This window comes from Acomys minous (genome assembly GCF_964271855.1).
Source record: "Acomys minous genome assembly, chromosome: 7".
Taxonomy (NCBI): domain Eukaryota; kingdom Metazoa; phylum Chordata; class Mammalia; order Rodentia; family Muridae; genus Acomys; species Acomys minous.
Genome location: NC_140488.1, coordinates 25,329,190 through 25,345,151, shown reverse-complemented (window position 1 = coordinate 25,345,151; position 15,962 = coordinate 25,329,190). Strand labels below are relative to the sequence as shown.

The 15,962-nt window shown below is 41.2% G+C and overlaps 1 protein-coding gene across 3 annotated transcripts in view; it reads right to left on the bottom strand.

The window, feature by feature from the left end:
* The window catches only part of AIFM1 (apoptosis inducing factor mitochondria associated 1), a 47,570-nt gene that overhangs the window by 30,460 nt on the left and 1,148 nt on the right, over nt 1-15,962 (bottom strand). Inside the window, exons 1-2 of one of the 3 annotated variants that reach the window (XM_084789139.1) lie at nt 9,553-9,832; nt 971-1,113 (exon numbers count right to left, since the gene is read on the bottom strand). The exons of 1 other annotated variant lie outside the window; for it this stretch is intronic. In XM_084789139.1, the coding sequence (XP_084645265.1) occupies nt 971-1,113; nt 9,553-9,655 (246 nt within the window). In that variant the 5' untranslated portion in view covers nt 9,656-9,832. Of the gene's footprint in view, nt 1-970; nt 1,114-9,552; nt 9,836-15,962 lie in introns of those variants that run through there. One more of the 3 variants, XM_084789140.1, reaches the window with a different exon arrangement.

Genomic DNA, 15,962 nt, shown 5'->3' with positions numbered 1-15,962 from the left:
ATATGAGGATATGAGGGAGGGAGGGAGGGAGGGAGGGAGGAACGGGAGGATACAAGTGATGAGATAACAACTGAGTTTTAATCTGAATAAATTAATTAAATAGAAATTTAAAAAATGATATGAGGATATGAGTAACTTCAAATAATTTTCATGCCCCCTCACCTAGTGACAGAGGACCAAAATAATTTTACTATTATCAGCAGAGAAAGAACTAAGGTTGTAATGGCGCCTGTCCATTTGTTCTTAATATGTGAAGAGAACAGCTTTCTTTGATCAAGCTGTTGGTAGGCGTCATCAAAGTCAACTCACTCAACCTTATAGTACACTCTGCAAAGCTAAAAGAAAAAAACGCCCACAGAATAAATCTTCTGTGACATGCTAAGATGATCAGCTCTTTTAAGGAGACGCAATTGTGCTAACAGTATGAAGCAACTATGTACTGGTTCTACAACTGGAGATATCAGGCCCATTTCTATAATTTAGTCTTTGAGTGACATATAGGGATTTAGTTTTTCCTTTTAGGAATGCTTAATATTTTATTTTGATTGAAAGGTGTTTTTTGAAACTGTCAATCTCAATCTAAGAAAAAAATCTTTGAAAAATTAACAAATACATTAAAATCAAATATTGTGCTTAGAAGCTGCAAAGAATTTTGACTTTGTCTATAGGTTACTTCATCACAATCAAGAGAACAAGTGTAATTTTGTGGGTTAGTCAAGCCTAAGGAAACACAGCAGTTTCAAGCAAAGAATAAAAAGACAAAGTAAAAAGAGCAAAGATCAATCAACATGAGAGCAAATATCAGCCATTCCCAAATGGGCGCCCAAAGACACCTTAAAGAAGGCCTTTTGGAACTTTTCCTACAGGAGAAAGCAGAATTAGTTGCAAACATCTGAAAGCAGAGTAGCACTGTGTCTATCAATGGGAGCTGTCTGGCAGCTTCTCTACACAAGCTGCTTTTTTTACTTACATATGCACCAGCTCCTATTGTTGATAAGCCCACAATAAGGACTAACACAGAATTATCGATTTTGCCCCCTGATGAACCAGAGCTAGCCATTTGTCTTGCCATCTGGAGTTCTAGAGGGACACACCATCGCTGGAACAAGTTGCCTAAAGGAAGACAATTTGTTAACACACACAAACAGGATAGTTAACACTTGTTTATGGTTAAATAGCAATGTACTATAGAAATCAAGAACTAGACCTTGGGCTGCATGATGTTTATTGTCTATGACCAAGAAGAATATAATCAAAGCTGTACACATAAATACCACAGATAGTTATGCACACCCTTTGGCTATAGGACTTCTATTTTAAGGCAGGGTTGTGCTTCATAGCCCCAGCTGGACTCAAGCTTGTGATCATTCTACGCCTACACTATCATACCCAGCTTAGCTGCTGAGTTCTCAAGAGTACAATTTAAATGTTATCCAATGAAGACAGTCACAGCTTCCAGGAAGTTGGTAAAAAATTTGAACAGTTCATCAAATTATCTTTACAACTTCACCCTTAATGAGGTAAACACCGAGACAACCTATTTAGAAGACAGCCATCCGTAGTATCTGTGAAGCTTTGATTCCAGATGTCCAGAAAGAATTAAAGTTCACATATGCTCAAGTCTCTTATAGACTATGGTGTGGAATTTGTATACCAACTACACATTATCACCACATATACTTCAAACCATGTCTAAATTATTTATAATGATTAATATAATGCAAATAGCTGCTATACTATATTGTTTAGGGAAAACAACCAAAAAAAACATACACACACACAAAGAAAGGAAGTTTGCCCATGTTTAGTATAGATAATGCTTTTAAATTTTATTTATCTTTATTTTTTGAAGCAAGGCCTCATGATGTAACCTGGCTGGCCTGGAGCTTGCTAAGTAGCCTGCCTCTGCCTCCCAAGTGCTGGGATTAAAGGTGCATGCCATTATGTCTGGCTTAAAAATATTTTTGATTAGTGGTTAGCTGAATCCATGGATGTGGAACCAACAGAATCAGAAGGCTAAAAATATTCAAAATTGACCACAGGCTAGGACATTATGATACCCATTTCAGGAACAATCTAAATGGCTCAAAACTTGCTCAAACATAACCCTGGAACACACAGTTCTGTCCTATGTGAGAGTAATGTGTCCTAAAAGAAAGAAACATTAAATTTCAGAAGGAAGTCAGAACAAAAATTTCATAGTGAACTTAACCTTTCACAAATGTCTGAAGAATTTATTCTATAAAGTATATTCCAGAGTGACAAAACTTAAAAGTATCAGCCAATGTCTTATGGTTTCTCTTTCAATATAACACAGTCATTTTTATGTACAACTACTTAACAGTATGCAATAATCATATGATCATGACATCCTGTGAAAGCGAAAATGTGAGACATTTGCAGATTTCTTTTTTCCCAGTGGACACTGACATTTTCAGATGTGGCCCGGCCCTAGTGCCATCTCAGATTATTCCTCACAGTTCACTACTGATTTAGAATAGTGAATATTTTCAGCTTTGTGGGTAGGCTGGTCTAGTCTCTGTAACATTCAATTCTGCTGAGGTATGAAAGCAGCCCCCAAAATATACAGTTGTACGTTCCAATAAAATTTTATTTATAGCCACTAAAATCTAAGTTTTATATACTTCTTCTTCTTCTTCTTTTTTTTTTTTGGTTTTTCGAGATAGGGTTTCTCTGTGTAGCCTTGAACTCGCTTTGTAGACCAGGCTGGCCCCGAACTCACAGAGATCTGCCTGCCTCTGCCTCCTGAGTGTTGGGATATATACTTCTTAACTATTACAATGTAGTCTGATACTAAGGTCTTCTTGGCCATTAAAAAAAAAAAATATATATATATATATATAAACACTTCTGGATACGGTAGCTCATACCTATAATCTTAATACTAGGGAAGCTGAAGCAGGATTGATGCAAATTTGAGGCCAGCCTAGGTTACAGTGTGAGAATGTTTCAAAAATACCTAAAACCTATAAAAATAAATAAGTAAAGCTTTGGAGTGGGTGGTCATGCCTGCAATTTTAATTCTAGCACTTGAGAGGGTAAGGCTAGACAATCCTAAATTGAAAGACAGGCCTGACTACATAGTGGTTCTAGGCCAACTGAAGCTACAAAGACTCTGTCTCAAAAAAAAAAAAAAACCATCAACAACAAAAAAGTAAATCTGCTTCAGTAGTGTAGAACAGACAAGCAGAAGCTATCTGATCATTTTTGGCTAAGTAGACCTATGTACACTTCAATCTACATGGGTATTCTAAAAACTCCACAATGTCAGAATTCCTTGGAGGATTTGTTAGGCAGTCACTGAACAGGCCCTAACCCCAGGGCTTATGACTCAGTAGTTCTAGATAGGGCCTAATAATTTGGTTTTGCTTTTTGTTTTGTTTTGTTTTTTTGAGACAGAGTTCCTGGCTGTCCTGGAACTTCCTCTGTAGACCAGGTTGGTATGAAACTCAGGGATCTGCATGTCTCCTATACTGGAATTAAAGATATGCAACACAATGCCAAGCTCTCATTGTCTTTTTTTCTGGTTTTTCAAGACAGGGTTTCTCTGTGAAGCACTGGCTGTCCTGGACTTGTTTTGTAGACCAGGCTGGCCTCGAATCACAGAGATCCACTTGCCTCTGCCTTCTGAGTGCTGGGATTGAAGATGTGCACCACCACAGCCCAGGCTGTTGCTTTCTTTTTTGAGATGAGAATTTGCTATGTAGTCCTGACTTGCTTGAACACATAATCCCCCTACCTCAGCCTCCCCAGTACTTTGACTGGACATTTATTCCTATTTATTTGGTTTGAGACATAGTTTCACACTGTAGACTGGGCAGGATTAGACCTCACTATGTACCCCAGGCTGGCCTTAAAATCTAGACAATCTGGAGCTGGAGAGACGGCTCAGATGTTAAGAGTGCTGACTGATCTTCCAGAGGTCCTGAGTTCAATTCCCAGCAACCACGTGGTGGTTCACAACCATCTATAACGTGATCTGATGCCCTCTTCTGGATTGCAGGTGTTCATGCAGGTAGAGCATTGTATACATAATAATAAATAAATCTTTTTTAAACATCTAGGCAATCCTCCTGCTGGGATTACAGGTATGAACTACAACTACAAAACTGACTGAACATTAAAGAATTCTTTGAGAGGATTTCTAACCAGATCCCACTAATTTCGTGGTGCTTAATAAAAAAAAATGTTAACTTAAGTACCACAGAGTATCTCTAGAGCAATACGTTAGCCAGCAAGCTCCTCTTTGGAGGCCTCACATCCTGCTACTCCCATACTCTCAGCCCTTTGCAGAAACACATTCATACACTGAGATGCTTAGCAACCTCAAATGATTAAGAAGTCTATATGCTCTTTTTAAAAAAGATTTATTTGTTTAATATAAATGAGTGCTTTATTTGCGTGTACATCTGCACACCAGAAGAGGGTACCAGATCCCATTATAAATGGTTGTGAGCCACCATGTGGTTGCTGGGAATTGAACTCAGGACCTCTGGAGGAGCAGACAGTGCCCTTAACTGCTGAGCCATCTCTCCAGTCCCTTTGTTTAAAAAATATTTATTTTTAATTTATTATTATGTATATGGTGCTCTGACTGCATATACACCTGCAGGCCAGAAGAGGGCATCAGATTACATTATAAATGGTTGTGAGCCACCATGTAGGCTCTGGAGGAGCAGACAGTGCTCTAACTGCTGAGCCATCTCTCCAGCCCAAGAAGTCTATATGCTCTTAAAGCTTGACTCCTAAACATCAAACTAACTTTTCCAATGCGGATAAAACACAGCCTATTTAAGGTGCCTGCTGTAGCTAGCTGTCTTTTTATAAAGAATGCAGAAACTGTGCCATTTTATCAGCCTTTTAAAAAGTAACAGTCTTTGCTGGAATTTTAGAAGAGTAAGAATGATAATTATAGTACTACAGTATGAACCATTCTTACAAAAGACACACATGCTTTAGGTAACAGAAAAAGAAAACCTTCCCTGAGAACTCAGTAAAGGATGCTTGGGACACAAGAACACAGACTCCCAGTCCTTGGATTTAGGATAGGGGAGTAACTACTGCTATTCGGAATATGAGAAAATATGCTTTTGGTGCAAATCACAAGAAAACCAAGGTTGCTGAGTTTGTTATTCTTTTAAAAAAACTTGTTTTGAGACAGGGTTTCTCTGTGTAGCCCTGGCTATGCTGGACTCACTCTGTAGACCAGGCTGCCCTTCAACTCACAGCTATCCACCTGTCCCTGCCTCCCAGTGGGCTGGGATTAAAAGTGTGCACCACCACGCTGGCTGTTTTCTTAATTCTTTTTGTTGTTGTTGTGTTTGTTTGTTTGTTTGTTTCGAGACAGGGTTTCTCTGTGTAGCCTTGGCTGTCCTGGACTCACTTTGTAGACTAGGCTGGCCTCGAACTCACAGCGATCTGTCTGCCTCTGCCTCCCGAGTGCTGGGATCAAAGGCATGCGCCACCATACCCAGCCTATGTTTTCTTAATTCTTAAGTCAGTGAAAAAGAGTCACTACTCATCTAAAACAGTATTTCCCATACCTGAGTATATGAATTCTGTCTAAAAGTTTGCTAAAATATAGATTCCAGGGGTTAAAAATACAGACCTCAGGGCTCTATCCTGGGGAGCTTTATTCACTCTCATCCCAGGAGTCTCTCTGGCAGATCCTGGAGTAGATCTGGGTTATAGCCTTTACTCAATTCACACACCCAGGCAACTTTGGGAAGCATGATCTAGAAGAACGTTAATGGGGGCGGCCTCACAGAGACTGAACCACCAACCAAAGAACATGTGTGGATGGAACCTGAGCTCCCTAGACAGATGTGCAGTGCGGTCTTCGTGTGGGTCTCCTAACAGTGGGAGTAGGGGCTGTCTCTGACTCTGTTGCCTGCCTTTGGATCCCTTTCCCCTAGCTGGGCTGCCTTGTCTGGTCTCAGTGGGAGAGGATGAGCTTAGTCCTACTCCTACTTGAGGTGCCAGGTGGGGTTGGCACCCTTCTCTGAGGAGAAGGGGAAAGGGAGTGGGAGAGAAGGGAGGGGGCTGAGATTAGGCTATAAAGTGACTAAATAAATTAATGAAGGAAAAAAAGAATGCTAACACATGCAACTTGGCATGGTGGCGCACGCCTTTAATCCCAGCACTCTGGGAGGCAGAGGCAAGAGGATCTCTGTGAGTTCAAGGCCAGCCTGGTCTAAAAAGTCCAGGAGAGCCAAGGCTACATAAAGAAGCTCTATCTCAAAAAGCCAAAAAAAATTTTTGTTTAAATCTAACTTATTAACTACTTAGAGAAAAAGTTGTCCTGCCAAAGATTTTCTTCTGGTAAGCCTTGAATAGGTAGGATGAGTATAGAAGATGCATCTAGGTTTTAAAAAGATGCTACCAGCCTGCCAGTGATGGCACAGGCAGATAATCCCAGCAACTGGGGATAGCAGAAATAGATCTCTATTGAGTTCCAGGCCAGCCTGGTCTACAGAGTGATTCCAGGACAGACAGGACTATACACAGAGAAACCCTGTCTCAAAACAAAACAAAAATGTCACCAAGCACAGTGGCACAGACCTATAATTTCAGCACTCTAGATGCTAAGACAGAAGAACCATCAGATCACAACCAGAATTAGCTCATAGTGAGTTGGGGTGGAGGTGGGGGTTGGGGAGAATGCACACCTGTCAGCCAGGCATGGTGGCGCACGCCTTTAATCCCAGCACTTGGGAGGCAGAGGCAGGTGGATCACTGTGAGTTTGAGGCCAGCCTGGTCTACAGAGTGAGTCTGGGACAGCCAAGGCTACCGAGGGAAACTCTGTCTCAATCCCCCCTCCAAAAAATCACTGTGTCATTTTGCAGTATCCACAATCTAGGATTCTAGACATAAGGTATTCAGTTTCTTCTTTAAAGATGTAAAAATTCAAGATACACAACACCTTTAATCCCAGCACTCAGGAAGCAGATCCAGGCCTCTACGAGGCTAGCCTGGTCTAAACAGTGAGTTTAAGAACAACCAGGACTGCATAATAGACCCTGTTTCCAAAAAGATGCTATTATTCCAAATAAAGAAAAACAGTCAAATAACTGAACCTTAGGTGAGGGAGTTAAATGACCAATTTGATCATAATGGGCAGCATAATGCTTGGTGAATAAATAAACTATCACAGAACATCTATTACCAACCCCTTCTGCTGCTCAGTAATGGATGAAGACAAGACTTGTGACTTAGTTACTGTTAATCATTTCTGGAAAGAGGCAGAAAATCCAAATGAAGCAGAATAATAGCAGCTATTGAGGTTTCAGGACAAAAAGCAAAGTATAATGGAAACGAACGTAACAATGGCCAGAGATGTAGATGACATAGCTTCAAAGCAGGCTCAAGGTTTACTCAAACAAGAAAAATAAAAGCAAGGAAGAAAGTTTGCTAACAACCTGGCAAAGTATTGGGGCAGGGGGGATAAAAGAGGGAAAAGTGGTATAATAATCTTGTCTCTTGCCCACTTCTGTGAAAGTGTATGAAAGATGCTGCTATGCGGAAAAAGATATCAAATTAAAGGCAATTGGCTACTGAGCCATAAAAGAGTTAATTCCTATAATGAAGGTACCAACCATAATTTCTTTTTGAAATTGTAACCCTATCCCCACTCATTTTTAAAGCAGGTGATGTCATACTCTGGTGCATGGCCAAAGGACAAAGAAGTGTGTGCAAAAAAGATGGATGGGTATGTCAGGAAGTATTTCCTACAGAGATTGCCTTCAAACAAAGCCTTGCAGGGGGAAAAAAGAGTATTTAAGTCTGTATTTTTCCATAGTTCTAATATTGTACTCAAATGAATATTTAATTGACGAGAATATTTCTTTAGCCACCAGAATTCTGGTAAAAAGCTATATACTGAGGAAAACAAATGCACAATATTAGAAAGGGCAGTATCTTCAGCTTACCTAAAATTGTTAAATTTCTCCACATTTTACCTATAACACCACCATTTCCATGCACAGAACTCACACCAATTATATTCACTGGGTTTTTAGGAAAGCCGGGGGTGGTTTTTGTTTGTTTTGCTAAAACAGATACTGTTAAGATCTAAAAGAAGTACCTACCTAGGATATAACTCAGACAATACTTTTTTTTTTTAGGACAGGGTCTCAACTGTGTAGCCATGACTGGCTTAGAACTTGCTATGTAGACCAGGATGTAGAACTCAGAGATGTGCTTGCCTCTGCCTCCACACCCAACATTGCCACTACACCCTGCAGGTAACACTTACTAAGAAATATTTTTTGTCTCTCACCACGGTGAACAAACTGTCCAAACACGCACATCACAAAAGCCTCAAGGATACCATTTAATAGTATAAATTTAATTACTCTAGGATGATGACTTTAAAAAAGAAATCATTGATTTTCAAATATACCTTGTAATGCCTGGTATGGTAGCGTACACCTTTGATCCCAGCACTCAGGAGGCAGAGGCAGGTGGATTGCTATGAGTTCGAGGCCAGAGTGGTCTACAAAGCAAGTCCAGGACAGCCAAAGCTTCGTGGAGAAATCCTGTCTCGAAAAAACAAACAAATAAACAAACAAAAAATACACCTTGTAGAAGGGGGCTAATCATTACCACAAATCTGTAAAGGCTGGAAATAAGTTGACTCAAACCAGGCTCTGATAAACCCATGGATACTGGATGCACGATGGGTTGGTTACTTAGTGGAAAGACACCCCTTAATTCATTCTTAACTGTTTCAGACTGGCAGAGTAGCCTTAGCTCTACCTAATAATTATGCGACCTTCTGCAAGTAATTTCACCTCTCTGTTCCTCAATTTATTATCCATAAAATGAGTGGGTTGATGTTTACCACAAAATCCCTTCCAGCTCTAAAGTTTGATGAAACAATTTCCCAGAAAACAAATACAGCATGTTCTTTAAAAAAAAAAAATCATTGAAGCATGTAAAAGCACCATGAGTTGCACTGGCTGATCATCTCAAACCGATTCTGAGCTACTGCGAGGTTTGGTGTAGATTCCTTACTGGTACCACAGGATTTCCACATCGTAGGTCATGAAAAGCTACAGCTCTTGCGCGGAGTTTTGGAAGGCAGAGCAGGTAAATCTGATTTACAGGAGCAACTTGGGCAGAGGACTGTGTCACAACCCACAACCTATGTGTAAAGGACAAACAACGTCCATCTGCTCTCAATGCTTTAAAAAGGCACGGTGGCAGCGCTAGGCAAGACGCTGCGGCCAAGCGTTGTTATCTCCACATTGCAAAGCCTCCCAAAAAGAAGGCCTCACGCTGATTTGGGGGGTTCAAATCTCTTGAAGGTCAGGTCGGCAGAAGTGTGCCGAGTGCCCAGTGTGCAAAGTCTGGGTTTCTATCCCACCAATTTGGAATTCTTGCGAGTGTGAGAAGTTTTGTTTGTTTGTTTTTCCTTTTTTTTTAAGGACAGCGGAGCTAGCTCTGCGAGGGACAGGGAGTGTCCGGCACCTAGGCCACTGGACTTTGAAGGAGGGTAAGGGGCTGCCTGGGGCTGGGCAGCTAGTCACCTGGAAGCCGGCTCCTCTGTTTTGGCCTCTGGACGCACACAGTCCGCACCAAGGGCACCAGTTTCTGCTTGAAAGCACCCGCCAGGCCTCCGCACCGGAACATTTCGGCAACCGCTACTCGGAACCTTCCTGCTCCTTCCTTTTCTTCTCACACACCGTCGTACGGGTCACACACCACGGGCTCGGGGCCGCTCCCCCTCCCGTCACACGCACACTACGCAGGCTCCTCCTCCTAGCCCCGAGTGGACATTGGATAAAGAGAGCGGCCCGCTAGAGCCCGGGGGGAAAAAAAGGCACTGAGGCTGGAAACCTACTGCGCAGGCGTAATACTCAGCGCCACATTGCAATTGGTCCCGCGGTGAGGAGGTTTGCGCATGCGTTCAGCTGCCCACGTGCTCTGCAGAGACGCGGGCCCCGCCTCCGGACTTGCAAGTTTCCGCGAGTTAGTGGCGCTGTAATAGGTCGAGCGGTTTAGGAAACCTGTCTGAGGAGGGACTTGTGCCTGGAGGCTGTAGGTGGTGCTACCGCTGCTCGGGCTGTGGGAACTGATAGCACATCACAAAACAGGACTCCAGACCCGTACTTTCTGTTGTTGTGTGTTTTAGGCAACGAAAAGCTTTCTAAATCTCTTCCTGTGATCCAGTTCTAGTCTTTCCCTAAATCCCGAGTCACCGCACCTGACTTCCCGATTCCTGAATAAACTTCCATCTTTTACAAGTAACTGGCACTTCCGTGAAGCCGTTTTTTTTTTTCCGGGGGTGGGAGGGGGCGTGTGCTTCCCGTGTTCTTTCTCCTTATCAATTTCCTACGCTGTACCAAGAGCCCTAGATAGTCTCGCGCTATTATGGCTTTCGTGTTCGAGAGAAGGCTGTCAAAAAAGTTTGTGCCCTACAGATTTTTTTTTTAATTAAAGGAATCCTAAACAGAAGCCCAGCGCAGTGGCGCACGCCGGTAATCCCAGCTCTCAGGGAGGAAGAGGCAGGCATGTCTCTGTGAGTCTCGAAAACCTAGGTAAATAAATAAATAAATAAATAAATAAGGCATGTCTCTGTGAGTCTCGAAAACCTAGGTAAATAAATAAATAAATAAATAAATAAATAAGAAAAAGAAATCCTAAGCAGGGCTTAGAGAGTTGTGGGAGATGCTGGTCCGAAGGTAGTGAATTATCACAATTGAAAAGAAAGAAAGAAAGAAAGAAAGAAAGAAAGAAAGAAAGAAAGAAAGAAAGTTAGTTGTGGGAGATATAGAGTGAGAACAGAGAAAATAGGTATTTTGCTCTTCCTTGTGCAGAATGCATACACTTTTTTCAAAGATTTGCATTGCATACTAAGTATTTAGTGAAGCTGTGTGTAGTGGTGTAACACCTGTACTCCCAGCACTGGGGAGACAGAGGCAGGGAGACAGAGGCAAAGACAAGTAGACAACAAGTACATTATATCAAGCCAGTCAAGGCGTTGTGGTGAGACCTTGTCTGTTGCTATTGAACAGTACTATATAAGAGGCTTTTGTGGATATGAAAAGGATGGAAACTGATGACTGTTTAGCTGGGGAAATGGGATCTATTGGTCATTTAAATAATACCTACAACAGAGACCCTGCAACAGATGGAACTGCTAGGGGAAAACAATATGGAAATGGTACTCAAGCTGTGTCTTAAAGGATGAGCAATAATTTTTTTTTTGGTTGTTTTGTTTTGGTTGGTTGGTTTTTGGTTTATCGAAACAGGGCTTCTCTGTGTAGCCTTGGCTGTCCTGGACTCACTTTGTAGACCATGCTGGCCTGGAACTCACAGAGATCTGCCTGCCTCTGCCTCCCAGTACTGGAATTACAGGTATGTGTCACCACACTGGGTGATGAGCAATAGTTTTCAAATAGTGCAAGAGAAAGAATAAAGAGTAAATAAATAAAGAGTAAATATTTATTTATTTATTTATTTATTTATTTATTTATTTATTTATTACATACTCAGTGTTCTGCCTCCATATACACCTGTATATCAGAAGAGGATACCAGATCTCATTATAGATGGCTGTGAGCCACCAGGTGGTTGCTGGGAATTGAACTCAGGATTCCTGGAAGAGCAGACAGTGCTCTTAACCGCTGAGCCATCTCTCCAGCCCCAAAAGCAGTGCTTTCAGGGTTTAAGCTTGTTGACATGGACTCCATAGGGAGCTAGGTTGAAGCCTTTCTCTGCTACTTGGACACGTCACCCAATTGTTTCAACTGGCCTGGAGACTGTTGGGACTAAGGATGGAAGTTTATAATTTATCAGCGCATGGAACCTAATCAGGAGTTAAGAGACCAATCTGAGCAACATAGAGGCAGAATGTTTGCCTGACACTACCAGGACCTTCGTTCAGTTTGAAGTACTGCACTGCCCCCTCAAAAGTTTTAAATAATAAAAAAAATCAGAAATAAAGTTCAGTACATTTTTAGGAGACAATGACAGAAGGCGTGTGTACTGTGTTAGGAAGTAGTGATAAGGGCAGCAAATGTGATGGGGCCAAATTTGAAATGTCAAAAAAATTGACCCTAATCTTTGAAAGTGGTGAAATTCTCCCCCCTCTTCTTTTTCTTGGTGGAAGGGGATAGGGGATGCAATTACAACAGCATATTTTAGGAAGTTTAGCCCAGGAAGCAGGATTCATTGCATGAAAAATAAACCTAAGTTTCATTATCTATTCAGCAGACTAGATCAATGTTTAAAATTGTAAGTAATGAAGCCAAGAACGGGGTCACATACCTGTAAGGACAGCACAGGGGAGGCAGAGGTGGGAGGGTCAGGAGTTCAAGGTCATCCTCAGCTATCTAGTGAGTTGGGAGAAAACCTGGGCTGCAAAAGACATACCTTGCCTCAATAAAAAAAAGAGAAACAAAGCAACAAACAAACCAAACAAACAAACAAAAAACTAAGCTGGGTGAGCTGGGCGGTGGTGGCACAGGCCTTTAATCCCAGCACTTGGGAGGCAGAGGCAGGCGGATCTCTGTGAGTTCGAGGCCAGCCTGGTCTACAGAGCGAGTTCCAGGACAGCCAGGGCTACACAGAAAAACTCTGTCTCAAAAAACCAAAACAAACAAACAAACAAACAAAAAAACTAAGCTAGGTGGAGTGGCACATGCCATGAACTTCAGCACTAGAGGATCAGATACTGGGAGATTTCTGTGAGTTGAAAGCTGGGCAAGGTTATATAGAGAGAGACTGTCTCAAAAACAAATGGCAAAAAGACTGCTCCCCACAAAGTCCCAAAATACATAGTGAGTAACATTGTCAAGGGGATTGTTTTTTTGTTTGTTTGTTTGGTTGGTTTTGTTTTGTTGTTTTTTGTTTGTTTGTTTGTTTTGTGTGATTTTTTCTTTTGTCTTTCTTTCTTTTTTGGTTTTTCAACACAGGGTTTCTCTGTGTAAACAGCTCTGCCTATCCTGGAACTGGCTCTGTAGTTCAGGCCAGCCCCGAACTTACAAAGATCCACCTGCCTCTGCCTCCCAGAATGCTGGGAATCCAGGCATCAGTCATCACACCCAGCATCAAGTAACATTTTTCAGATTTATTTTATGGGTATGACTGTTCTGTTTGCATGTATGTCTGTGCACCATGTGCATACCTGGTGCTCCCATAACATCAGATCCCTTGGAAGTGAAGTTATGCACAGTTGGCTATGTAGGTGCTGAAGTTTGAACCTCAGTCACCTGCAGGAACAAATGCTCTTAACCACTGGGCCATCTCTCCAGCCCCAATGAGTGACTTTTGTTTGTTTGTTTTCAAGAGAGGGTTTCTCCGTGTAACCCTGGAAGTCCTGGAACTCATGCTGTAGACCAGACTGGCCTACAAACTCACATAGATCTGCCTGCCTTTGCCTCCTGAGTACTGGGATTAAAGGCCTGGGCGATAAATATTGAAAGTACCAAATCCAGAATAAAATAAATATATGTTCTATCTTAAAGACATTCTAGATATTGCTCCTTATTTATAGAAACCTACAATGCACTGAGAGACTGAGGCAAAAGGAACACTTGAGCCCACCAGTTTGGGCTCAGCTTGGAATAACACAGTGAGATCTAATCTCTCTCTCTTTTTTAAAGATTTATTTATTTATTTATTTATTTATTTATTTATTTATTATGTATACAGTGCTCTGCCTGAATGTACACCTGCAGGCCAGAAGAGGACATCAGATCACATTATAGATGGTTGTGAGCTACCATGTGGGAATTGAACTCAGGACCTCTGGAAGAACAGTCAGTGATCTTAGCATCTAAGCCATCTCTCCAGCCCCGAGATCTAATCTCTTAACAACAGCAGCAAGTTAATAATAAAGGTTAATAATAAACATGAATTGGGTTGATACAAATTCAATCATGTCTTTTAATAAAGAAAGCTTTGGGAAATGCTATCAAAATAATGATAGTCCTATAAAGTGAGTCTAGGATAGTCGGGGCTATTACACAGAGAAATTCTGTCTCGAAAAAAAAATATGATAGGTACAATCATGAATCAATTGAGTATACTACAATAATTAAATAATGCATAATTAAAACAAAGAAATCGGTGCAAAACACATATAATTTTTTATAGGTACAATGAGGCATTTCTATTGTCCTTTTAATTAAAAACTATATTTTACCCTAGTAATAATACACTCACCAAACTAATTCCAAAAGTATGTGGTAACAAACATCTATCAGTGGGATAAAAACTGCATGGTGAAATATTATATTTCTAGAAGTCAAAATTCCAAACTTACAAAGGTAGATCCAGTGATAATTGCTTGTCCGAAGCATCTGAATAATTATATATCTATTCCTTGATTATACCAATCACATTAAAACCATTCAGAGATGGAGTTAGCTGATCCAATACCATCATTATGTATACCAGCGACCATCATGGTATAGTACTTTTGTACTATATGTCTTGAGATAGATAGTATTTTTTTGGACCATAAAACACATTTTCCCCCCCCAAAAAGTGGGGAGGAGATTAGAGTGCACCTTATGATCCGATTGCTATTTTTACTATTTTTCTTGTTTTACTGCTCGAAAAACTGGGTGTATCTTATGGTCAGATGTGTCTTTTTTTAAAGATGTATTTATTTATTATTATGTATACAGAACTCTGCCTACATGTATATACCTGCAGGCCAGAGGAGGGCATCAGATCACATTGTAGATGCTTGTGAGCCACCATGTGGGTGCTGGGAATTGAACTCATGACCTCTGGAAGAGCAGTCAGTGCTTTTAACTGCTGAGCCATCTCTCCAGCCCGGTTAGATGTGTTTTAAAGTCCGAAAAATATGAGCTGTATCTTGTACTATACTAGCATAAATTCTACCCATAAGTTGGCAGAATGGAAAGGATGTGACATTAATAGTTACTTTCTGCCCAGGGTGGTAGTGGCTCATGCCTATAATCCTATCATTCAGGGATGCAGAGACAGGAGGATCCCTGTGAGTTGGAGGCCAGCCTGGTCTACAAAGTGAGCACAGGATAGCTACACAGAGAGACCCTGTCTCAAAAAATCAAAAAAAAAAAAGTTACATCCCCTCATTTTTTTTTTTTGAGGCCGTCTCCTATAGCTCAAACTGCCTTCTGATTCACTATGTAACCAAGACTGACCTTTTTTGTTTTATTTTGTTTGGTTTTCGAGACAGAGTTTCTCTGTGTAGCCTTGGCTGTCCTAGACTTGCTTTGTATACCAGGCTGGCCTCGAACTCACAGCGATCCACCTGCCTCTGCCTCCCTGAGTGCTGGGATTAAAGGAGTGTGCCACCACGCCCAGCTGGAGGACCTTTATTTAATCTCTGATTCTCCTGCCTCTACCTCTCTAGGGCAGGTACTGTTACCAACTGAGCTACTACCCCTCCTAGCTTATTACCGTGACTCTTCTATGGGCATGGATCACTAGACACGTCAGGCTTTTTACAAGAAATGATCAAGTAATAATTTCTCTTATGTAGAAAACAGTCCATTGAAAAACAAACGTACTGTACCACAGTGGTCGCTGGTATACATAATGATGGTATTGGATTAGCTAACTCCATCTCTGGATGGTTTTAATGTTGACTGGTATTATCAAGGCTGTTAGAAGTGGGTGACCCCACATGAATGATAAAGGGTTATAAATACATCTCCTAACTCAAGAATAAGATTAACTAGAAGGCTGTATTTTGAGTAACGTGAACTTGGCTGAGCACTCACATTCCAATATGCTTACACACACATTACTCAGCTACTGAATTGCTTCATTTTTCCTTAGTGGAAAAAGATTTCATCACATTTTTTTTTCTTCTTGTAGATCAACTTCACATGCAAAATGGTAGTTCACGCGTGCTGCTGGACCCCCTGCCTTTGATGGCAATATCTTATGCTGATGCTAATGGCATGTTTAGTGCTATCTTAGCCTATGAAATATG